The sequence below is a fragment of the Hippocampus bargibanti genome, linkage group LG10 (genome assembly GCF_051943395.1).
Source record: "Hippocampus bargibanti isolate YZ-2025 linkage group LG10, ASM5194339v1, whole genome shotgun sequence".
In the NCBI taxonomy this organism is placed as follows: Eukaryota; Metazoa; Chordata; class Actinopteri; order Syngnathiformes; family Syngnathidae; genus Hippocampus; species Hippocampus bargibanti.
The window spans coordinates 11,054,609-11,077,797 of NC_142743.1; the positions used below are offsets into that span (position 1 = coordinate 11,054,609).

The following is a 23,189-nucleotide window of genomic DNA, read 5'->3' on the forward strand; positions in this document are numbered from 1 at the left end:
GATACACACTTTTCGCCTTACACACTCTGGGAACCAATTAAGTTCGTAAGCCAAGATATCACCGTACCAACATATTCTGTAGTATTACCATTTTTTGGCCCAAATGGATCTCCACTTTCCTCTTTTTAAAATGTAGTTTTCCCAACCCATTTTGTTTTCTGGTAAAATTACCCCCCACCCCACCCCACTTCCCCTCCTTCTTTCATAATTACTTGACAATTCAATCCATGACTTGATTCTCATCATATTATGCTTTTCCATTTAAGATGAAGACCTCCTAGCTTTATTTTCTCAATGGCCATCGTAGTTTTTATCCATCATGATATCATGTGATCAGTCCATTGATTTAATACGTATGCCACACCGTGCAAATTTTCGATCAAATGTGACAGACAAGATGTTCCCAAATGGTGTTCTAGTAAATATAGCTACCCAAAGCCATGCGTTCATCATGTGACTGTAAATTCACTCGTGCTAAATAATCTCACGCCAAATCGCTTTTTTTGTGATTTTTTTATTCTTTTTTGTTGCTCATTGAACCATGCGCACAGCCTCAACTGGACATTGTTGAAGTGCTTTCTCAACACCCCCCCCCCTCCTTGCGCTGTAAAGCACAGCCATTGTGTGCTTCAATGATGAAGGGCATTGGATATTTTTTTTACGTTACATCATATGCATGTTTACCGTTATTCGAAAATCAGCGCAGAGCAGAATGTAAATAAATTGCGTTTTTGAGTGACAGACAATTTGGATGTGATTCACTCCCGGCGTCGTCGCCGATCCAGAGCGACGCTTCACCAAAGCGGCGTCGCTCCTTAATCCGATGCGCTAAAATATGGACGGATGGCTAATATCATCTCATATTAGTTGTATTAAGTTCATCCTGTCTACTTGATATCTAATTTAAAACAGATTTTTTTTCTTGTGTACAGTGTATATTATTATATTATTTCATCTGTGCTGTATGTCATGTATATTAGCATATTTCACAATCAAGCTGACATTGACTTTGACTATTAGGTGTTCAATTACCTGACATGTTTCGGCGTAAAAACAACACAAGACAGGGGAGAAAGAAACAGCAAACAAACAAACAAGAGCACAGAGGAATGGTAACAATGCCATACACGAGAGGGATCACAGAACCCATATAAAGAGCAATGAGGAAACACAACATAAACACACCGGTCAAACCATACACAACTCTCCGACAGATCTTGGTACACCCAAATGACAAAATACACCTGGAAAATAAAGGCAACTCAATATATGAAATCCCATGCAAATCATGCAATAAATCATACATCGGGGAGACAGGAAGGAGTTTTAATACAAGACAAAAAGAGCACAAGACGGAGTGTGAGAAGGAGACAGCAACAATACAAACACGAGCAATAACAGAACAAGCACAACAGGAACACCATAAATCAGCCATCACGGACCACTGCAAAAGAGAAAATACCATCATGGACTGGGAGAAGGCCGGAGTCATCCGCACCGAAGAAAACAAACATCAGCGCTGGATCGGGGAGGCCATTGAAATCCGGAAGCGAGAACCAAGGACCATCAACAGGGATGAGGGAGCTTACATGCTCTCAACCACCTGGAGCAGTATCCTGGAGGGACGAACGGACAGCGGGGGGCGTGACTTGCCTGTCAGATCTGACAGGTAGGTCACGCCCCCATAGCAACACCAGCTGAAAATGGCGCGTCACAACAACATCCGTGACACTCTGACGAAGGCGGAAGTATACGCCGAAACATGTCAGGTAATTGAACATCTAATATATACTGTCTGTAAGAAGAGAATCTGTTTTAAATTAAATCATCTCATATTTCCTACGCTTAGATGGCCACGCTGTTCTCGACGTTCTTTGGATCCAGGTAAGTGTAAGGGATTTCCAACGTTTTGTTCCTGTTGTTGATTTTCAGTGACAATTTGTCAAGCTCGGCTTTGAAAGCCTTTTGCAGCTGGCGGGGGATTTCCTCTGTGAACTGCTCCTCCGGGTAATGTCCGAGGGGGACCTGTTGACACAACCGATGCTGGTTAAAGGACAACCGACACCATTTTTTTGTTTCCTAACTGACATCAGGAAAACGTTTTATAGCATCTAAAATACCCAAAACACGCAGCCTGATATTTTTAGTCAAATGCAAAACACCAATCAATATGACTTAAAGTGTCCCAAAACTGCCACAAAATGAGCTCAGAAATGGCGATATTCAGAAAGTCCCGCCCCCTTGTTTGTGACGTCACGCCAGGACGTCTTGCCTTGCTCGAGAATCAAAACAATGGCTTCAGATTCGGAGAAGATGCTTTCCTGTTACTCATCCAGTTATGAATATGATTCAAATGGTTCTGAAGAGAAAAGCATAAATGTTTGCAATCGATTAAAGGAGTCCTTCTGTCTCATTTTGAGGCGTCTGAACTCCGATGTAGCACCCAAAAAATGCACAAGATGGCGCCCAAGCTCCCTTGGAAATGGGCTGATTTGTCTGCTGGGAATTTGTGTCAACTAGTATCAAATAGTACTTTTGGTGCAACACACAAACATTCACCATTGCGTTATTTCTGTGTTTTCCTTCTAATATCGCCATCAACACGGATCAACATGTTTTCAGACCAAACAAAGTACCCAAAATGCATTGTGTGTCGCTTTCTCGGTCAGGGTCGTTTCAGACGTGACGTCACGTCAGGCATCTTCATCAACTCAAAAACGAGACTTCCTGAATATTCAGCTCGAGTCTTAAAATGTAAAATATTGCTATATGTTGTACAATCTTTGTAAAATACGCTCAGTAGAAGTGATTTTACAAATTACGGACACAACTTGTCCGGAGGTATCGGTTGTCCATGAAATGAATGTATGATAGTTCCATGACCAAATGATGAGCTTTTGATTTGTGACACTGGACTCAGTCATAACATTTTATTGGGTTGTCTTTCCATGAACTGATAGATTGGTCACCTGGTTATCATTAGCCAGGTTAAAAATATTCCTGTGCAGGAGTTCACCAAGTCCTAAATTCCGCCCAAGCCTTTCTTACCCGAGGAGGACAGTTTAATCACAAATTGTGTCTCTTCACCTCAGATTGACCCCAGATTCTCTTTGCTTCCATTGTAGGCCTTGTGTTCGGCCAACTAAGCATACAGCAGCATGAAACTTTTGAATATGATAACCTCTATTTTGTGTATTCTCTATCACTAAGTTATATGGGTCTGGAGTTGTCTGAGCTTGAAATGGGGGCGGCTGTACAAAATACAATATTGATTTATATAGCGCTTTAAAGCACAACCGACGTCTCCGGACAGGTTGTGTCCATAATTTATAAAAGGGCTTCAAATCACTTCTACTGAGCGTATTTTAAAAAGATTCCACCGCACATAGCTGTATTTTACGTTTTAAGACTCACGCTGAATATTCAGGAAGTCTTGTTTTTGAGTTGGTGACGAGTCCGTACGTGACGTCACTAAAGGAACGCCCCCTTACTGAAAAAAAAAAGACATATTGTAGCAGTCCTTCCATCACGTCAATGTATTTTGCTGTATTTGGTCTGAAAACCTTGTGTTGCACCCAAAAGCCGCCAGAAGATGGTGTCTAAGCTCCACATAAGGAATTTATCAGCCTGTGGAAACGGAGGTGGCCACAGGAGGTCGCCATTTTGTGCCTCTTTTCTGGTGATCGTTTCTCCCTAATGTTGCCTCAAAATGGCATGGAATAAATTCAATTGCAAACGTGTGCTTTCCTCTTCAGAACTATTTGAATCATATTCATAACTGGAGGTGTAACAAGAAAGCATATTCTCCGAATCTGAAGCCATTGTTTTGATTCTCAAGCGATGCAAGACGTCTTGGCGTGACGTCACGAACTGGGGGCGGGATTTTCTGAAAATGCCCAATTCGCAGCTCAATTTTTTGCAGATTTTCGACACTTTAAGTCATTTTTATTGGTGTTTTGCATTTGAATAAAAATGTCATAATGCGTGTTTTGGGTATTTTAGATGCTATAAAACGTTTTTCTGGTGTCAGTTAAAAACAGAAGAACAAATACAACAAATCTTGTTTTGTCAGATCAAATTGGTTCCACTTACAAAATCAGAGGACTGCCTGCTGAGCAACCAGACGACTGCCATTCCTTGAACTGTCACGTTGATAGCAGGTAAGGTCTGCAACATTGTCTCCTCGCTTGTTGTCCCCTTTTTGGTTGGGGGAGCACGCTGCAGAGTCGATGGGGTGTTGGGCATCCAGCCACCGTAGTCGAACTGCAAAGGACGTTTTGCAAGGTGCGTTGTTTTACACCCGTTTGGAACAGAAGAAATTTCACTGCCGTTTACATCACCTGTCCGCTGTTGACGGCCGCGTGCTGGCAGGAACATGTAAACATCACCATGGTGGTGAATTTAATTAGTTCTGACACAGTGGTGAAATTCTGAGGAATACCTGGGAAAAACGGGTGAAAGGTCATGAGAAAGGTGTCACTTTTGAAGAACGAAAACTCGGGGAGGAACGTGAAGCACTATGACGATCACCTGATTGTGGCTGGGAAAGGAATCCGTGTTCAAAAATGTCCCCGATATAAGTCTGCAGTTCCGAGTCTCGCTGTATCTCGTCGTCACTTTTGTAGTAGTGCTGTATCACTGCCTGCACAAATCTTTCGAGAGACAAATTGTATCGTTGTCAACGCATTCTGCCAAATATGTCACAGATAATGAGAAAACAAATTCATATATTAAATTAAGATCTTCAAAAAATATGATTGGTTCTTACTCAGGGCCCCATTTACAAAGTTTAGTTAGCAGTTTATTCGCTAATAACTCGCCAGCAGCTAACGGAAATGAGCGACACGCAACCGCGTCATCTTTGGCAAGTAGCAATGATGCTAACTTCGCATATTGCTAACTACTGTATTTTCCGGTGTATAAGGTGCATCCAAAAGCCTTAATTTTCTTCAAAAAATGACCCTGCGCCTTATACGCAGGTGCGTTGTATATTTGAGGTAATATTGAGTTACAAAAGGTATCGCAATGACTGTAAGCAACCACCGATTCCCCGCCTAGAAGTAGTACATAACCTCAGCCATTACTGTAGTGCCTTATAATGTGGTGCGCCTTACATATGAAAATGTTTGAAAATAGACCATTCATTGAAGGTGCGGCTTATATTCCAGTGTGCCTTATATATGGAAAAAGTTTGAAATACACCATTTATTGAGCATGCGCTTTATAGACTGGAAAATACGGTAACGTCACAAATGATTGTTGACATTATAAGCAGTGTTTGAAATAACGTCTGCCTGGAGGCCCGGGGCAAACAACTTTCAAAACGTCTCGGCCCGGGTGGCCAACAACTTCTTCAAGAAAATATATATTTTTTTCAAACCAAACATTTGTTTTATTCAATAAAGCAAAAGCTCCAAGCAAACCGCTACAAGCCACGTGGACTGCTCTTTCTCAGCGCCTTTCAAAACTATCAAGTACACTAAACATTCACGGTATAGTCCGAAGCACGAAACAGGCTTCTAATTAGCTGCCGAGTATGTAGATTGCCAAACGAACGTTCGTTTGTCAATATGCAAATTTGACACATTTGACAATTGCCAAACGAACGTTTGTTTGGCAATTTGCAACTTTGCAAATTTGACAATTGCCAAACGAATGTTCATTTGACAATTTGCAAAACGTTCGTTTGACGGGGCTTTGAGCAGACAACGCAACACAAAGGTTGCATTGTGCACCATGACGACAAATGACAACTGGAGCAAAATCTTTAGCAAGGGATATTTACCATAAACTAAGCAAGGTAGCATTTGTGGTAGGTACTTCCTTAATTTAAAAAAAATAATTTATACTTCTCAACAATGTTTTTTTTTTTTTTTTTTTGTGATTGGTCGTCTTATTTTGTTATTATATATATATATATATATTATATATATTATTATTATTATTATTATTATTATTTTATTTTGTAGTCGTGAAAAATGGGGCAGGCAACTTTTCAAAGTATTCTGCCCTGGTCATGAGTTTCAGACACTGTTATAAGGCGTATTTATTATTATTATTAATCAGTCCGTTTCTGAATAGTTTGCCATGCTAATTTATTTATTTTGACATTTAGTAGAATAAGACAAAGGAATGAGCGTTTGTAAGTTGTCAAATGAATCGATGGTTATGTTGTCAGCAGCGGTGCTATAAAACTGGCAGGAATGGAAACAAAACATTGGTCCAAGACGCAAGATGGTCAAGACCGGTATTGTGTAATTCTTCTTGAGGAAAACGGATAGCATACTTATACATGATGTCCCAGAGTTGGATTCCATCGTCCCTGTAGTAGAAATTGGGAATGTCGTGCATGCCGCGATCAGCAATGTCCTCGTGGATACAGAGAGATCTGTAGGTGACCTCGGAATGTGACCTTGCCAATATTTTCGGCAAACCCTCTCTTCCAGAAGCCGCAAACTGAGTACGAGTCCAAAACTGGACGTTAATGGAATATCTGTAATGTCGTCTTGAAAACAAAGGTTGACTTTTACCCGAGTGAAGCTTCCTTTAGGCCCCACGAGTGTATCCCGACCTTGTTCGTTGATCTGCAAAGTGTAGCGAGTGTGGGGTACGAGTAGCTAAAAAAGAATATCAGAGAATCACTGTGAAAGGAAAACCTAGAAACCAGATTGGAGACTTCAAGTTACCTTGTACAGGGGATGCACCATGGGCAGGTTGCGCAAGAGGGACACAACAAAAACTTCAGCTATCAGATGAGTGCGCAGCAAGTGCGCGTTAAGCTGGTGTTGGCTGAAATCAGCACTTCGCACAAAAATCTTAGCCGTCAGCCAATCGTACAGAGAGTCCGTTGGAAGAAAGATGGGGTTGTCCTCAGCCGGAGTCTGCTTGAGCTGTAGGGAGGGAGGATGGACTTTTTCACTCCATGCAAAAGCACATTTGGTTTTGATGCCTTGTTTTACAACTGAAAATCGGTTCTTGACCAAAATGAGCCGGCTGAATGGACCACTCGACTCCCCACCGCAGATTACATTAATTATAATGGCAAATGTTTTGGTTTTCGAACAGATTTCTGGAACGGATTATGGTCTAAAATGAGTTTTGACAGTACCTGTGTATATATACAGGTAACATTCGAGTTACGACTGGGTTCCGTTCGGACAAAACCGTCGTAAGTCAAACGGTCGTAAATTGAAAAGCATTCAAAATGGCTGGCATCTCCTATACGACAGGATAGTATACGATGTCAATCTGTTGTTTTTAAGCAACGTTTTCTATTGAATACAATGATAAACCAAAATGTTGACAGTTCATTGATAAATCTTATAATTTTTCGTGTCATTTTAATCACTTTATATTTCGTATTATCGATCTTTATTACTGAGTCGGCGCACACGCTTTCTGCTGACCCAAATACGCACGGCTTCCCAAGCAATATGTCTGCAAGCGCTGCTTCACATTGTTTTAAAAATCTACCAAAATGTCACCTGAATGGCAAGAGGCATCAGCTTATCATCAGGCCTCTTGTGAAGCAGGACAAGGGGCGCCATCAGGTACTGCTGAATCCCTTGGACTGTGTTTGCCTTCACTCCGTCCAGGTTCTTGTAGTCACACAGGTAGATGTTGCCTTGCTGTTGATGGGCCAATAAATTATGTTGGAGCATAGATCACAGATTTTTATACTGGTGCATAAAGAATGTGAATAGGAGTACGAGATAGACGCGGCACCTTCAGCTCATTGGACAAGTTCGAACCATCAGGAATGTCGACCATGTCGTCGGTCACGGGGAAGTTGCTGGGCAGAGTTTTGCAACGTCGAATCAAGGTGGGATTGATTCCGTTTAGGTACTGGTAGGCAAAAAAATCATCCTCCTTCCAGTGTTGCTGAACATAATCTGGAGAAAAAAAAGTTATAATATATATATATATATATATATATATATATATATATATATATATATATATATATATATATATATATATATATATATATATATATATTTATATTTGCCAGTGTTTTGTGGACTTGGAGAAAGCGTTTGACCGTGTCCCTCGTGGAGTTCTGTGGAGGGTACTTCAGGAGTATGGGGTACAGGAGCGGCTGATACGGGCCGTTCGGTCCCTATATGACCGATGTCAGAGTCTGGTTCGCATTGCTGGCAGTAAGTCGGAATCGTTTCCAGTGAGGGTTGGGCTCCGCCAAGGCTGCCCTTTGTCACAGATTCTGTTCATAACCTTTATGGACAGAATTTCTAGGCGCAGCCGAAGCGTTGAAGGTTTCCGTTTTGGTAGCCTCAGTATAGCATCTCTGCTTTTTGCAGATGATGTTGTACTGTTGGGGCCTCCAACTCTCGCTGGAGCGTTTCGCAGCCGAATGTGAAGCGGCTGGGATGAGAATCAGCACCTCCAAATCTGAGACAATGGTTCTCAGTCGGAAAAGGGTGGAGTGCCCTCTCCGGGTCGGGGAGGAGATTTTGCCTCAAGTGGAGGACTTTAAGTATCTGGGTGTCTTGTTCACGAGTGAGGGTGAAAGGGATCGAGAGGTCGACAGGCGGATCGGTGCGGCGTCTGCCGTGATGCGGACTTTGTACCGATCTGTCGTGGTGAAGAAGGAGCTGAGCCAAAAAGCAAAGCTCTCAATCTACTGGTCGATCTACGTCCCAAACCTCATCTATGGTCACGAGCTATGGGTTGTGTCCGAAAGAACGAGATCCCGGATGCAAGCGGCCAAAATGAGCTTTCTCCGTCGGGTGTCCGAGCTCTCCCTTAGAGATAAGGTGAGAAGCTCGGTCATCCGGGAGGGGCTCAAAGTCAAGCCGCTTCTCCTCCACATTGAGAGGAGCCAGAAGAGGTGTTCCGGGCATGCCCCACTGTCAGGAGACCCCGGGGACGACCCAGAACACGCTGGAGAGACTATGTCTCCCAGCTGACATGGGAACGCCTCGGGATCCGCCAGGACGAGCTAGAAGAAGTGGCTGGGGAGAGGGAAGTCTGGGCTTCCCTACTGAAGCTGCTGCCCCCGCGACCCGACCCCGGATAAGCGGCAGAAGATGGATGGATGGATTTGCCAGCAGCAAAAACCTAACCATACCTGATAAGGGCGTGTCTTTGTTATGGAACACTTCATTAATATCGTCAAGACTTTTCCAATGTCCCTGGTTGTCAGTCAAACCCTTTAGCTGAAGCTCAGCCAGCCTTTTGGGAGGGGAAAAATAAGCAGATTAGGAGCAGTGCCTCGTCAAAAAAAGTATTGATCGACCATTAAACTTTATCCGTAACCCAGGAGACCTCATTTATCTAGCTAGCAGGCCAGCTAATTTATCCTGTGACTGTAAAGTGACCTTGAGAGTTTTGAAAGGCTAGAATACATGAAATGTATTATTATTATTATTATTATTATTATTATTATTATTATTATTTCAGAACAAAGAAATAACAGCAGTGTCAATGGTGATTTCGGTTTGAAGTACTCTTACGCTGTCACAGCTGTGAAAGCAAACTCGGTGGATTTTGTAAAGGAAAACTGGACCTCATCCGGGAGGGTCATGGCACCGTCTGCCTTGATGGTGTAGGGCAAACCTGGAGCATAAAAATCCCAGCTGTTGGCCGGTTTGAAAGGTTAACGTCGCCTTATGGAGTCCGCTTGAAATGTCACATTTTGGAGGATTTCTATGTGAACGCTCACCTGTAGTCTACGCTTCGTTGATTTATCTCCTGCTCCCTTGCGTACTGGCCGAGAGAGTGGCTTTCATCAAAGATTCTCAGAGCTGCCCCCCCAAAAATATATAGATAGAATAATAAAATTAATAGTAATTGGCATGATTTTTCTTTGTTTGAGCTATTAACTCATTCACTGCCATTCCTGAATTTATTCAAGAATTGAAAATATGACGTGGTGTGCCACTCCTGAATTTTTTCGGGTTTTGTCTTCTTGCGAAGTAGGTAGGTTTTTTTCTTACCGATAGATTAGATGAGCCTTTATTCGTCTCACAATGGAGGAATTTACATTTCACAGCCGCAAAATGAATATACAGGAGCTGCTGTAAAGGCAGCCACTCACGCGGCGCCATCTTGAAGTCAAAACGAACAATAACAAAAATATAATGTAACACAACACAAAGGACAGAAAAGGTCATTCAATCTTCAGCGCTTTCTGTTTGCTGTATGAAGCAATCCTAGATGAAATAGGAGAGCATCAAAGCCTCCTTTTCACCAGTGGATCAGAGATATCATGGTTGAATGTGCATGTCTGCAAGTTTTGAAAGCAAACACGAAGCTGTAGCATCTATTGACAAAAAAAATCTCCTGTCCCACATAAATCCGCTTCAATTCCAAGCCACGACAGATCCACATACGCATTGGCGCTCTGCGCTGACGCTCCTTTGCTTCTCATCGCTGAATAAAGCGCTGGTCAGACCTCTGGCAATGTTTTTCACTTCCACGAGGGGGCAGCATTTGCCTTTAGTACAGCCCTCATTTCAGGCTCAGATAACCCATAAAATTTAGGAATTAAGTCTTTTTCTGAAAGAAGAGAGTCTAAGGTTTCTTACACTGCATCAAATGTTTATGTAGTCCTAAAACACAATATTCTGCAAGGGGTTGGAATTTGAGTAAAAATGACAAAAACCCTGGCACTGGAGTGGATACATTTTTGCACACCATCTGGCAGTGAATGAGTTCAATGCATAATGGCAAACGAGCATCTGAATGAACCAACCTTTGCCTTCTCTGAAGCGATGAGTCTCGCTGTCACTGATCCAACAGTAGATGGGAAAGGTGTAGATGTCATTCTCAGGTGATTTGATTTCGACCTTGTCGGGGAACCAGGCGTCGCCGGGCAAAATAAAAAATTGCCGCTTGTCTAGTTCGATCAGAAGCAGCCGGCCAAGGGAGTTAGGGCAGGAAACTGTGCATGTGGTTACCTAGTAAATTGGATTGAAAATATTAAAAGTTCTGCCAGTCGCTACCAACGGAGGTATGACGGCAGATGTGTTATGAAGACACATAGGAACTGTTCCAAGTTATGAAAAAAAAATGTTTCTCTTCCAGAGAGAGCCTGGGAAAAAAAAGACGAGATTAAAATGGGGTTCAAAGAAAGACAGCAAGGCAAGCCGAATTTTCACAAGGGTGTTGTCTCATATCGAAAGGTGTGTTACTTAATCGGATTGAAGGTACAATTTCACCTCCAGGAGTGAACCACAATAACATGCAGACTACAACATTAGCATTACAAGCAAAATGTAAATATCTCCGCTGCGAGATTAATAAAGGCAAATCCAATCCAAATCCAATCCAAAACAAAGTGTAAAAAATAATGTGAGCGTTACAAAAGTGTCAATTAGAAGTAAACAAAACACAAAAAAATGCTTTCATTGTTGATTTTGTACATTCAATTAGTATAAAAATGTATTGTTTTTTTTTTACATTTCCTTTTGTTTCGCCTCACAAATGAACTGTCTGTATTGTCTCAATAGTTGCTTTATAAAGAAGAAGTATTGTGGTTAAATTCGGGATTCTCCCGACCAAATCGTGAAACTTAACATTTATGATATTTACATGTATTTATGGATGTACTCTACGTTTATAGTTTAGGATGATTTGACACAGAACGTCAAGGCGACATTCTTTTTTTTCTGACAATACCGAATTGAAATATGAAACCACTGTAAAAAACACTAACACATTTAGGAAGAAACTAAACTGTTGAAGACATTTAAAAAAAATCATAAAATGATCTATGTTGATTTTTTTCGATGAACCAGTTTAATAACCTAAATATCTAAAGTTAACAGTTCCTACACTTTTTATAGTTGCTGTTTTATAGTTGATAATGACAAAAATCAATGACAATGACAAAAAAAATATTTTTGGCATTTCTTGAGGAACTTGAAGAGGGGGGTTAACCCCCTCGGCCCCTCAAAGGTCCCCCCCCCCCTTCTCCCACTTACCGCTCCTCTGAAAATCACCAAAGACTTTAACCAGGTTCGGGAACTCTCGCCATCAGTGCCCACCAGTTTAATGTGCACAGGATTCACAGTGGTGGCGTGAATTCGATTGCCGGTGTAGACCGTCACCTCGTAATCCACCATTGTTATTTTGGAATGATGAAGAATGCGAAAAAGGGTAAGACCACAGGGTAAAACTTCCGACCACAACAGCTTTTTATATACCTGTTCAGTATGCTAAATTGTGGGAGGTACGTACGACAGGCTGTTTGTTAAGGAATGTCAGACGTGATGAGCAGTTGTCGAGTTGAATTTGCGACTGTTGATTTCTCCTAGTGCAGGGGTCTCAAACTCAATTTACCCGGGGGCCGCTGGAGGCAGAGGCTGGGTGAGGCTGGGCTGCATCATGATTTCCACAATAAAAGCATAGATAAAACATTCCACTGTTCTCAAAATCTTTATTTTTAACACACAAAAAAATGAATTAAATGAATAAATGAAAAAATGAATACAAATTAAATTAACCAGTAATAAATAAATAAAATAATTATAATGATCATAAGGCAGATACAGACGACTGAGAAAACCACAGGAAAACTAACTATTTTAATAAAGTTTCAAATGTCTGTATTAACAGTTCTTGAACCTTTAGCTTTCTTAACATAAATACAATATTGAACATGAACTGTCCTCAACATGGCTTGTCTTGCCTACTTGTTCAGCTTCACACACAAGTTTCATTCGTATCAATCATTCGGGCCGCACTAACATTAATCTTTCATATCAAAGCGGGTGGCAAATTATTCTTTCGGGGGCCGCAGTTGGCCCGCGGGCCACAGTTTTGAGACCACCTGTCCTAGTGGGAGATGAGCCATTTCCGCACATTAAAATCTCTTTTAAACGTCAATATAGTAAGGAACATAACACTGGTATGGACCCGGTAACGTGCCAAAGTTGATTGATTTGACTTGATTTGTTAAATTGGCCTGTATCAAGTATTTTGGTTTTTATTCATTTAGACTAAATAATAAATAATTAAAAACTTTTTGTGGTTTTAATCGTACAGAAAACACTCAGTTGGAGTCCCAGAATATTTCCGGTTCATGTACTTGTGACAATTTTTAGATCCGTTAAGAAACAAAATGTGGTATTATTCTTTTTTTATTGTTATTATTAGTCGTAATAATTTTACACTAATGTTTTATGCTAATTTAACTTTAGCTGTTCTATTTCATCAGTGTGCATTACATTAACTTGCTACTTGCTTGCGACGTTGGCGAGTTTCAAAATAAAACTTTCACAACTAATGTATGCACGTCAGTGTTTAGGATTTAATACGTTACAAAATGACTACTTGGCAGTGGAGTTCACCCACAAAGAATGAAAATTACACAGATTAGCATTGCATCAAAAAGCAGATGTGACGGAAAACAAATGTAATGTTAAGTCTACCTAATTACAATTACACTGGATATAAAAAAAAAAATCAATGAATTTTCGATATCTTGAACCACACCAGGTTTGGGGTGAACATGGCCATCCAATCTCTTCTAAAGTTGAATGCGGCTCGACGGACGCTGCAAAACGGCGTGAGAGCACGATTAACGAGGGAGACACGAGCCCGCGTATGACAGCTTTGACGTCCAATGGCGGCGAGACACCCGGATCCTCTATGTTTTGATCTGGTTTACTTCAATCATATGACACCTTGACCTCCGAGAAGTTTACAAACGTTTCTCCTCACTCATTTAGCTTGTCGTAGACGTGCACATTCCACCATGACGTCCCTGATCCACTGGTGAAAAGGATGCTTTGATCCTCTCCTCTTTCATCTAGAACTGCTTCATGTCACAAAGAAGGTACAGAATGTGCTGAAGAATGAATGACTCTGTGTCTTTGTGTTGTCATATTTGTTATTTCTTTTTTGTTGTTGTTTTAGCCTTGTTGTTTTAGCCGTGTGGCTGCACACTAGCCAGCGTTCACTCAACCCGGAAGTAACGCAAATAGATAGAAAGCTAGCTAGCTAGTTAATAGATAGCTACTACTACTAATAATAATACATTGTATTAAAAAGCGCCGATCACCCACTCACCCTCACAAGTATTTTTCAAGCAAGGTACTATGTCATTCGGAACAAGCAACTCAACTGTGTTATTTTTTTTAATTTTCAGAGCCAAGCGATATTCATACAAATGTTCTTAAGATGGATTTATTCTTTTATTCATGATGGTGTCAGAAAAATGGAACATATACATTGTCTCTCTCAGATCTGAGGCGAAGGGACAGTGAGGAGTCCGGTGGGCTTCAGCTTGTTGATCCCTCCGTCTAAGATGCAAACCCGCGGGAAATTCACCTTGACCAGGTGTGCAGCGAACTGGGAGTAAACACAACGATGCAACATTAAATAAAAATGAATCGATTAAAATAAATGCCGAATGATACCCGCAGTTGCCATTTTTATGGCCTGTGCGTTATGGCCTGCTTTGTCAAAACAAGGCAGGTGTAACTCAAATTGTCAGTTCAATATAAGGACAGAAGTGACGTCATCACATTCCATCAAACGACGCGTGGGGATCGTCTCCAAATCGTCTGCCTTTATTTATCTAGTGATTTAATTTTCCCGGCCTTACCGCAGAAGCGCTTTTCATGGTGTGGCCGATGATGACGACAACCCGGCTTCTGTAGTTCTGGAGGGCTCCCGTCGCAGGACATTGCAGCACCTCGTCATCGGTGCCGAACGTCGCGCTGAAAGGAACGTTAATGCTGCCGGACATGTGGCCTCTGCTGAAGCTGGTTTGCCGTGAGGTTAAAGAGCATTTCAACCATTATTTACAATTTGATGAGATTGTATGGGAAAATAAAAAAATCCAATAATGCGAAACAAATGCTGCCAAAGATAGGAGACTAAACCTTATAAAACAAATGAAATTACTCCAATCCCCCATAGAGAAAAAATAAAAACAGACAAACGGGATTAATTTTACAAAGTAGATTAGATGAGATAAGAAAACATACGATAACATCTTGCACACAACATTGCTTGATGGTGAAATTTGAGGAAATTTAAAGGAAGCAAATATCACAACAACCCTGGTAAGGATACTCCTCTAAACTGCGAATGTCAACACCAATAATTCTTGGCCTGCCGGCTTTGGCTCGGTTCTTTCCGGTGTATGACATCTCGCAGAGGTCAATGAAATCCTCTGCCGAGATGCGAGGGGAAACTTCAGCTTTCAGTTCCGGCAGCATAAGAGGCTCGCGAGACTGCAAAGAAAATGGAATTACTTGAGCATCACATTTTCCGTCATGTTTGCTACCGCAGATCTACCGGCCGCAAATCTAACGCAAAGTACAGCCCAACGATGTGAATGCGTGAAGTTTTCTTTCTGTTCGTCTGTGTAAGCTCTCAGTCGTACAGGAGTGGTCCATCGATGAAAAGGTTTCTTCAGCCGTCGTCTGTACTTCTTTGAAGGTGTCGGACGTTTCGCTTCTTTCTGTTATTTTTCATCGACGGGTGCAGTTCGAATGAGGTGTGTATGCGCCGTAGTGGGTGTGAACCCAACAATCTTGTTCTGCAGTGCGCGTCATTCCCTTTTTCAAATTCATCACAGAGGGAAAGGTACTCACGAGGTCCGTCTTGGGAAAATTTTGATCGTCGGACGAGTAGCGCGGCGTGGTTTTTCCAAGGCCGTTGTCGCCGGAGACCTTCGGTGGTTGCGCATGTTGTCTGTATGTGGCACTTTTTGGTGTCCAGAAGAACAAGTTGATGGATTCACGGACGCAACGTTCAATGTCAATTTCTGGTATGGGGTAAAAATAAAACAGACAATTAATTGATTTAAAAACCTCCAAGAACCACCTTAAAAAACAAAGGCAAAAGAAACGAGCGCCATAAAACATTGCTCCTTGGTCGGGGTAATGCAGTGACAATTCAGTGTAACGTTTTTGTTTTGTTCGTCAAGCGCTCGGTTCTCCACGAAAATGGCGCAGTGACTTTAGTGATTCTCCTAATCGGCTTGAGCTTTATTTTGGAACCTGGTCTCCACTGAAAAGCCGTCCACTGCCGCAACCTGAAATGGTTAATATCATTCGTACATCTTTTTTTTTTTTGTTCCTTCAACAACAGTAGCCAAAGTTTGTTGATCACTGTCAAATCTATAAGCCGAAGACCATTAAGTCCGCTCCCTGAATTCTCTGTCAGAGACGGACGGATACTAATGTTCCGTGAAGGCCAACGTTGCTGCATCATCAATAAACAAGCCCGTTGCGCCGCTGCGAATCAATGAAGTCCCTAAACAGGGGAGACTTATGGTTGGGTCACACGAGGCTCCGCGCCGAGCAGAATGAGATTGATTGACCGGAGGTGTTAGGCGGAGATCGATCGTGTTCCTCGCAGGAACAACACTGCGATGCATATCTTTTGCCTTTTTTCTTGTCATGAAAGGTTTTTATTAACTGTGATGCGATCTAATCATCGAGTAATGCTGCTTGTTGAAAATAAGCAGAAATCATTCATCTGTGTTTGTGTGTAGATAGTGAGTAACATAATAGTTATTTATATCTATCTATCTATCTATCTATCTATCTATCTAGCGAGCTAGCTCCTTGACAGTTTTGAAAGGTGCTAATAAATACAATGTATTATTATGATTATTATTATTATTATGATTATTATTCTGATTATTATTACGATTATTATTATTATTGTTATTGTTGTATTAGCAGTGTATGAAATAATGTCTGCCCGGAGGCGTACAACTTTTACGTCGGCTGTACAGCTTTCAAAACGTCTCGGCCCAGGTGGCCGACAACTTCTTCAAGAAAAAAAAAAGAAGATTTTTTTCAAATCATGCATTTGTTTTATTCAATAAAGCAAAAACTACCAGAAAACCGCTACAAGCCACGTGGACTGCTCTTTCTAAGCACCTTTCAAAACTCTCAAGTACATTTTACAGTTACGGTATAGTCCGAAGCACGAAACAGGCTCCTGATTGGCTGTCGTGCCGAGTATGCAAATTGCCAAACAAACGTTCGTTTGGCAATTTGCAAATTTGACAAATTTGCAATTTGCAAATTTGACAAATTTGCAATTTTGTCAAACGAACGTTCGTTTGACGTGGCTTTTAGCAGGCAACACAACGCAAATATTGCATTGTGCACTATGACGACAAACGACAACTGGAGCAAAATCTTTAGCAAGGCATATTTACCATAAATGAAGCGAGGTAGCATTTGTGGTAGGTACTTCCTTAATTTAAAAAAAATCCTTTATACTTTGCAACATTTTTTTTCTATTAGTCGTCTTATTTTGTTTCAAGTTGTGAAAAATGGGGTAGGCAACTTTATGCCAGGCAGGCAACTTTATGGCTGGGCAGGCAACTTTTCAGAGTAGCCTGCCCTGGTGTCCGCTAACTTTTTGTCATGAGTTTCAGACACTAGTATTAGTATTAGTATTAGTATTAGTATTAGTATTAGTATTGGATGCGCCTTTGTTAGTCTCGCAGTGGAGAAATGTACAGTATTAGTATTAGTATTAGTATTAGTATTAGTATTAGTATTAGTATTAGTATTAGTATAGGTGGATGGTACTTTCCATGCAAACTTGCGCAAGCTACGTTGTGGTCATTGAGTTTATATCCAATGCTCAGAGCAAAATTGTCGCCTGTGGGGTTTATGGGGTGACGTGTTCCAACCGGATAGTAGTCAAGACATATTTTGTAAATATTAAGTAGGTCATTTTGTTTTGGTGTAACCTGTAATCGTCCGATCAGTTTCAATCAGCGGATTGCCGGTCCTGAATTTGATTCCTTGACTTAATTTTCCTTAAAAGGGGAAGTTAACTCCACAAAAGCCCCACGAGTCTAAACACTACATTCTGAAGAATATCACATTTGTGGAATATAAATTAAGCCAGAAAATCATCATATTTTTGTTGATCTCAAGGGGCGGTCATTTTGTCACTTCCTCGCTAAGAGTTCAGCGCACAATCAATCACGTCACCGCTTCGGAAAACGAGTGAGCTGTGTTTAAACTCATTGAACATTTTTGGCTTGACCTCATGTTTAAGATGCCAAGAGGACCAGCTCCAGCAGTATTGCACCTCAGGTATACTGAAGCAGCAATAACAATGTGCTGGCAATGGCCCCCCTGCTCTTGGGAAATCTTGGCAAACGTGCTGACTGTATCTTTTCAAAATGTAACTTTATAAGGAGAACTGCCTGTGCTTTGCCGACCGAACGAATCGCGTGTTCATGTCAGGTAGTAAAACAGAGTTATACTTTGCGTTGGCAACTGGGAAGACGAGAGGTTGCTGGCCCTGCTTTCATTGTTTTGTTTTGTGAGGGGGGAAAGAAAGTGAGGAGCTTTCAGACAGAGGGCAACCCCGCCCCGAACCCCCAGAGCATTTTTGTACATTCTGAAGTTCTTTGTGAATGCCATATGTGCCAGGCTTTTGTTTTGGTGGAAGCGATGCTCAGTGTAAGGCGAGGCCGCGAAAAGCAAACTAACTGCAAATCCCATTGGCAAAGGCGTCACTTGTGGTCTAATATTACGAGGAGGGGCAGGTGGATCATGATGCATTGAACGTATCTGTCTTATTGAAATCGAAACAAACAAGTGGATCATACTTTTGCGTCTTTTAGTGTCTTGTCAATCATGCGACCGTTCACATGATTGACACCCTGCAGTCAAAACGGGACCGGTTGTTCAAGCCAGCGACAGAATTGATTTGAAAACAGAACACATAATTCCCCAAGCTAAGTTAAGCCTATAAAACTTTTTTGTCCGTTATAACGTTGCCGGAACCGGAGTGTTTTGATGCCCGGGGCAACCTGCTTGCATCTTAATTCCACGCAGAGGCAGACTGAACTTGCAAAAGTAGATAAGGAGAAGGATTTCACGGAGGAGTGTTGCCAATGCTTGCAGTGGTTTGAAGAACTTAGACTTGAACTTGTGTGAAATTCAGGGCAGTTTGACCAAACTTGATAAGATGGGTCGTGTCGGTTCTGCGGGTTGACTCAAAAAAACGTTTCAGTAAAAAACGTCAAGATTTCCTGTTCTAATTAATAATTTACTAATTCACTGCCATTTCCAAATTTATTCGGGAATTGAAAAGCATGACATGGAGCGCCATTTCAGTATTTGTTTGGGTTTTGGTTTTTCTTGCGGGGGTGCCGATAAAGCGCGAGTCAGACCTCTGGCAATGTTTTTCCCTTGCACGATGGGGCAGTATTTGCCTTTTATCCATGTTAGCGCTTTGTAACAGCTTCAACTGTTGTTAAAGCGCAATATAAACCAATATGTATGTATTGCATTGTATATTGTACACCCCCCCCCCCCCCCCCCCCCCACCCCCCACGTCAGTCAAGCTCAGACAACTCCAGACCCATATACCTTAGGAATAGCCAATTTTTTCCTGATGTAAAAAAGAGAGTCTATGGTTTCTTACGCTGCATTGAATGTTTATGTAGTCCTAAAACTCAATATTCCGTGGAAATGAGTGAAAATTACAAAAACCCTAGCACTGGAGTGGGCACATTTTTGCACATCGTCTGGCAGTGATTGAGTTAATCGACGAATTAATTAAACAAATAATTAGTTATCAAATAATTATTTTTTAAATATCCATTAGTAAGAGAGTTACATTCCAACTCAGGACAAAATCCGCAAAATATTTAGCTCATGTCGATTTTCACGTCGAATTTTCACGTCTCCGGACAAGTTGTGTCCACAATTTGTAAACTTCTACTGAGCGTATTTTACAAATATTCCACCGCATATAGCTATATTTTACGTTTTAAGACTCGCGCTGAATATTCAGGAAGTCTTGTTTTTGAGTTGGTGACGAGTACGTACGTGACATCACGAAAGGAACGCCCCTGACCGAAAAAAAAAAATGCATTGTAGCGGTCCTTCCATCACGTCAATGTATTTTGCTGTACTTGTTTGGTCTGGGGACCTCGTGTTGCACCCAAAAGCTGCCAGAAGAGGGCGTCCAAGCTCCATAGAAGGAATTTATCAGCCTGTAGAAACGGAGGTGGCCACAGGAGGTCGCCATTTTGTGCCTCTTTTTCGTTGAGACATCTCCCCTCAATGTTGCCTCATAATGGCACGGAATAAATTCTTTAATCAATTGCAAACATGTATGCTTTCTTCTTCCGAACTATTTGAATCATATTCATAACTGGATGTGTAACAAGAAAGCATATTCTCTGAATCTGAAGCCATTGTTTTGATTCTCCAGCACGTCACGAACTGGGGGCGGGACTTTCTGAAAATGCCCGATTTGCAGCTCAATTTTTTGCAGATTTTGGACACTTTAAGTCATTTTTATTGGTGTTTTGCATTTGAATAAAAATATCATACTGCACGTTTTGGGTATTTTAGATGCTATAAAATGTTTTTTTGATGTCAGTTAAGAAACATAAAAGTGACGTCGGTTGTCCTTTAACAGTTCTCAGCCCTGCGTTTGAACATGCGAACGAAATACGTGCCGGCAAAATATTCTCATTGATCCAGGTCTTTTCATTCGAAGGGCTTTCAATCGACTTTTTATCTTTCGTCTTTGAAGCTATTTCCCCCTCTCATCCTAGTACGCAGACCCAGTTCACGAAATCAGACAAGTGAGCTCAACTTTGTCCTTGCCAAGGACAACAAAGAAGAATTTACAGATAAACCTGGTCTCATTACGGTTCTTATCCAATGCTCGTCATGTATTCCTGAGAGCTGAGTATTTTTATTTATATTTTTTCCAGGTAGTCCATGTCATAAAACCCCCAGAAATAAGGCCTCTTGCAATCCACGTCAGTATTCACCTGGCAAGTCGGAGAACAGCAGGATGCATTCGTTGAAGCCATTGGCAAGAAGGCGGTCCCTGAGCTGTTGCAATATGGCCATGCCGATGCATAAGGGGAAAGACGAGTTTCCCAGTAGCAGAGTGTCCCACAGGTGGAAGATCTTGTGCAGCGGGAACACATCTGCAAAGAATCAGGGGTAAGAATTCAAAGTCAAACAACAGGATCGAACCACAATGAAAACACTTGGTATATAAAAAGACATGATTTGCATATGTGAATTATACATCGGCTAAAGTGTGATTGCATTAATGCAAAAAAAAAAAAGGCCAGCCTTGAAAAGAAATGTGCTGAGGAAAGGTTGCCCATGGGGAATTTTCATCTGGAGGTGGTTTTCTGACAGAATATTTAATGTGGCTGTTCTATTTTTTTTAATGGTAGTTTTCACATTTGGAGGCAATCATCCACCTGTTTGGATGCACTGAGACGTCACTCGACGCGGTTGGATGTCTATACATGTACATGACGAGAACACGACCCTGAAAAATTGGCCGGCGTTCGGAAGGTGGACATTAGCAGTCAGAGCAGGCGACCCTGGCGCTGGACTCTCTGCCTCAGGAGGGGGATTGAGAGAAAGGTAACAAGGTCATGCTTCACACTCCTTTCCACCAGAGCCGCATGCTTCTTATTCTGGGTCACATGGTTGAGACTCAATCAGAAAAAATAAAAATCCACATTCGTGTTTATATCACTTTTGGTTTGATAATGTGGATTCAAAGTGTAAAACACAGCTGCTCTGTTGGCTTGAGTCATCCAAAATATTTTTTTTACAAATTAATCTGATTAAATAAATAGGTCTGAAACAAAAAATGGTGTCGGTTGTCCTTTAAGGTTTCTCACGCTGAAATGAATGTTAATGAAGTCCTATTTTTGTGGGTCCTGCAATTTGAGTGAAAATGACAAAAACCCTGGCACTGGAGTGCACACATTTTTACACATCGTCTGGTAGTGAATGAATAGATTTTTTTTCACATTTTCAAATTTGATTTTAATCTCATCTCATCTCATCTCATTTTCCGTACCGCTTATTCCTCATTAGGGTCGCGGGGGTTGCTGGAGCCTATCTCAGCTGTCTTCGGGCACGAGGCGGGGTACACCCTGAATTGGTTGCCAGCCAATCGCAGGGCACACAGACATACAACAGTCACTCTCACACTCACACCTACGGACAATTTGGAGTGGTCAATCTGCCTGCCATGCATGTTTTTGGAGTGTGGGAGGAAACCGGAGGACCCGGAGAAAACCCACGCGGGTCCGGGGAGAACATGCAAACTCCACACAGGGAGGCCGGACCGGGACGCGAACCGGCGACCTCTGCACTGTGAAGCCGGTGTGCTAACCACTCGACTACCGGGCCGCCCATTTGATTTTAATAGTCCTGTATTTATTTTTACAATACCACAATCATAATAATTCCTCTGTCTGTGTAAAAGAGGCTTTGGGGCCAACTACTCACGTGTGAACATGGTCAGGAACCAAGGAATGGCATACAGCTGTGAAGGTAGGAGACAAAGAGGGTGGGGACATTAATGAGATAAAGCAACATTTTTTTTGTTTGCCACGTGCTGAAATGAGCATGACGACAAATGGGCTTCAGTTGGTGACTTAAGTCTGCGAGCCCTGAAGGAACTGATAGCAAAGGAGAAGCAAAAACCGCTGATGTGGAATCCGAGTCACAATTAATCTCATTACAGTATACCCATAGGCAGTCTCTCAATTCCGGCTCCCGGGGACTCGTATATTTGCTCAATCAGTACAACAATACAAGGTGGTGCATGGTTGGCTTCGAATGAAGCACCTGTACACGCTGCACCTGCCAGATGTACTGAGAATTTTTTAAAAAAGGAAAAAAAGGTGGGGAAGGCAGCTGGAGTTTATCTCAAGCACTCAGTCGACAGATAATTGAAGGAAGGGTGAGCCGTTGTTTCACTCTGGGCACGCGCCACAACGATAAGCGGCGCCGGCGGCCGCAGCCTCTCTTTCAAACGGCAAGATGGCGAGTTGGGCCAGATTGGATTAGCGGAGCATAAATTGCACTCTCGGGAAGAGTTGGGGGCAGGGGGGCACATGGGGAGAGGAGATGCAGCCAAATGGAAAGCCACCTGAATTAAAACCTCTGCATACATATTATGTGAGGTCTCATTTTGGCCTCAATATGTATTGGAGAGGACACCTTGCGCACCTCAGCAGTGCATCAAATTAACCTGGGGTTTATTTATTTACATTTGACCAACAGGCGCCTGTTTCATCCAATTTGCGATTCAATTGTTCACATTTTCCCCCTTCAGAAACCTAACATCAGCAATTCAGTCAAAACATATTTGCATTATTTTGGTGCTGGCTCGTTTTTATCAGTGGCAGTTAAAAAGACTACCGGCACGACCATTCTGTGTTG

General features: G+C 41.8%; 2 protein-coding genes and 1 long non-coding RNA gene across 5 annotated transcripts in view; 1 reads left to right on the forward strand and 2 right to left on the reverse strand.

Moving 5' to 3' along the window:
* Positions 1–494: 494 nt before the first annotated feature.
* LOC148892438 (arachidonate 12-lipoxygenase, 12R-type-like) lies at positions 495–12,119 on the reverse strand. The gene is made up of 14 exons (XM_089005470.1): positions 11,946–12,119; positions 10,715–10,919; positions 9,683–9,764; positions 9,474–9,596; positions 9,089–9,192; positions 7,726–7,892; positions 7,485–7,628; positions 6,687–6,890; positions 6,531–6,617; positions 6,287–6,456; positions 4,531–4,652; positions 4,341–4,441; positions 4,093–4,263; positions 495–2,025 (listed from the first exon to the last, which is right to left on the reverse strand). The coding sequence occupies exons 1-14, from the start codon at positions 12,084–12,086 to the stop codon at positions 1,846–1,848; spliced, it is 2,001 nt and encodes a 666-aa protein (XP_088861596.1). The 5' UTR covers positions 12,087–12,119; the 3' UTR covers positions 495–1,845.
* Positions 1,630–23,189, forward strand: part of LOC148892439 (uncharacterized) — a 31,524-nt gene continuing 9,964 nt past the window's right edge. Inside the window, exons 1-6 of one of the 2 annotated variants that reach the window (XR_016116142.1) lie at positions 1,630–1,769; positions 1,850–1,884; positions 4,073–4,160; positions 13,695–13,801; positions 20,696–20,933; positions 21,176–21,371. This is a non-coding gene — a long non-coding RNA (uncharacterized LOC148892439). The remainder of the gene's footprint in view (positions 1,770–1,849; positions 1,885–4,072; positions 4,161–13,694; positions 13,802–20,695; positions 20,934–21,175; positions 21,372–23,189) is intronic. The other variant, XR_016116140.1, reaches the window with a different exon arrangement.
* The window catches only part of tbck (TBC1 domain containing kinase), a 42,497-nt gene continuing 33,396 nt past the window's right edge, over positions 14,089–23,189 (reverse strand). For both annotated transcript variants that reach the window (XM_089005468.1, XM_089005467.1), the window contains exons 21-26: positions 22,251–22,287; positions 20,756–20,917; positions 15,570–15,742; positions 15,046–15,206; positions 14,573–14,732; positions 14,089–14,316 (exon numbers count right to left, since the gene is read on the reverse strand). In XM_089005468.1, coding sequence (XP_088861594.1) covers positions 14,206–14,316; positions 14,573–14,732; positions 15,046–15,206; positions 15,570–15,742; positions 20,756–20,917; positions 22,251–22,287 — 804 coding nt within the window. In that variant the 3' untranslated portion in view covers positions 14,089–14,205. The remainder of the gene's footprint in view (positions 14,317–14,572; positions 14,733–15,045; positions 15,207–15,569; positions 15,743–20,755; positions 20,918–22,250; positions 22,288–23,189) is intronic.

What these genes read in the sequence shown, in the direction of transcription:
- LOC148892438 (XM_089005470.1), bottom strand. Translation starts at nt 12,086, where the DNA reads ATGGTGGATTACGAGGTGACGGTCTACACCGGCAATCGAATTCACGCC. An exon ending in CCTTTCCCAGCCACAATCAG is followed by an intron (nt 4,442 to 4,530) that starts GTGATCGTCATA and finishes CGTTTTTCCCAG; the next exon opens with GTATTCCTCAGAATTTCACC. An exon ending in GCAGGCAGTCCTCTGATTTT is followed by an intron (nt 2,026 to 4,092) that starts GTAAGTGGAACC and finishes TTGTGTCAACAG; the next exon opens with GTCCCCCTCGGACATTACCC.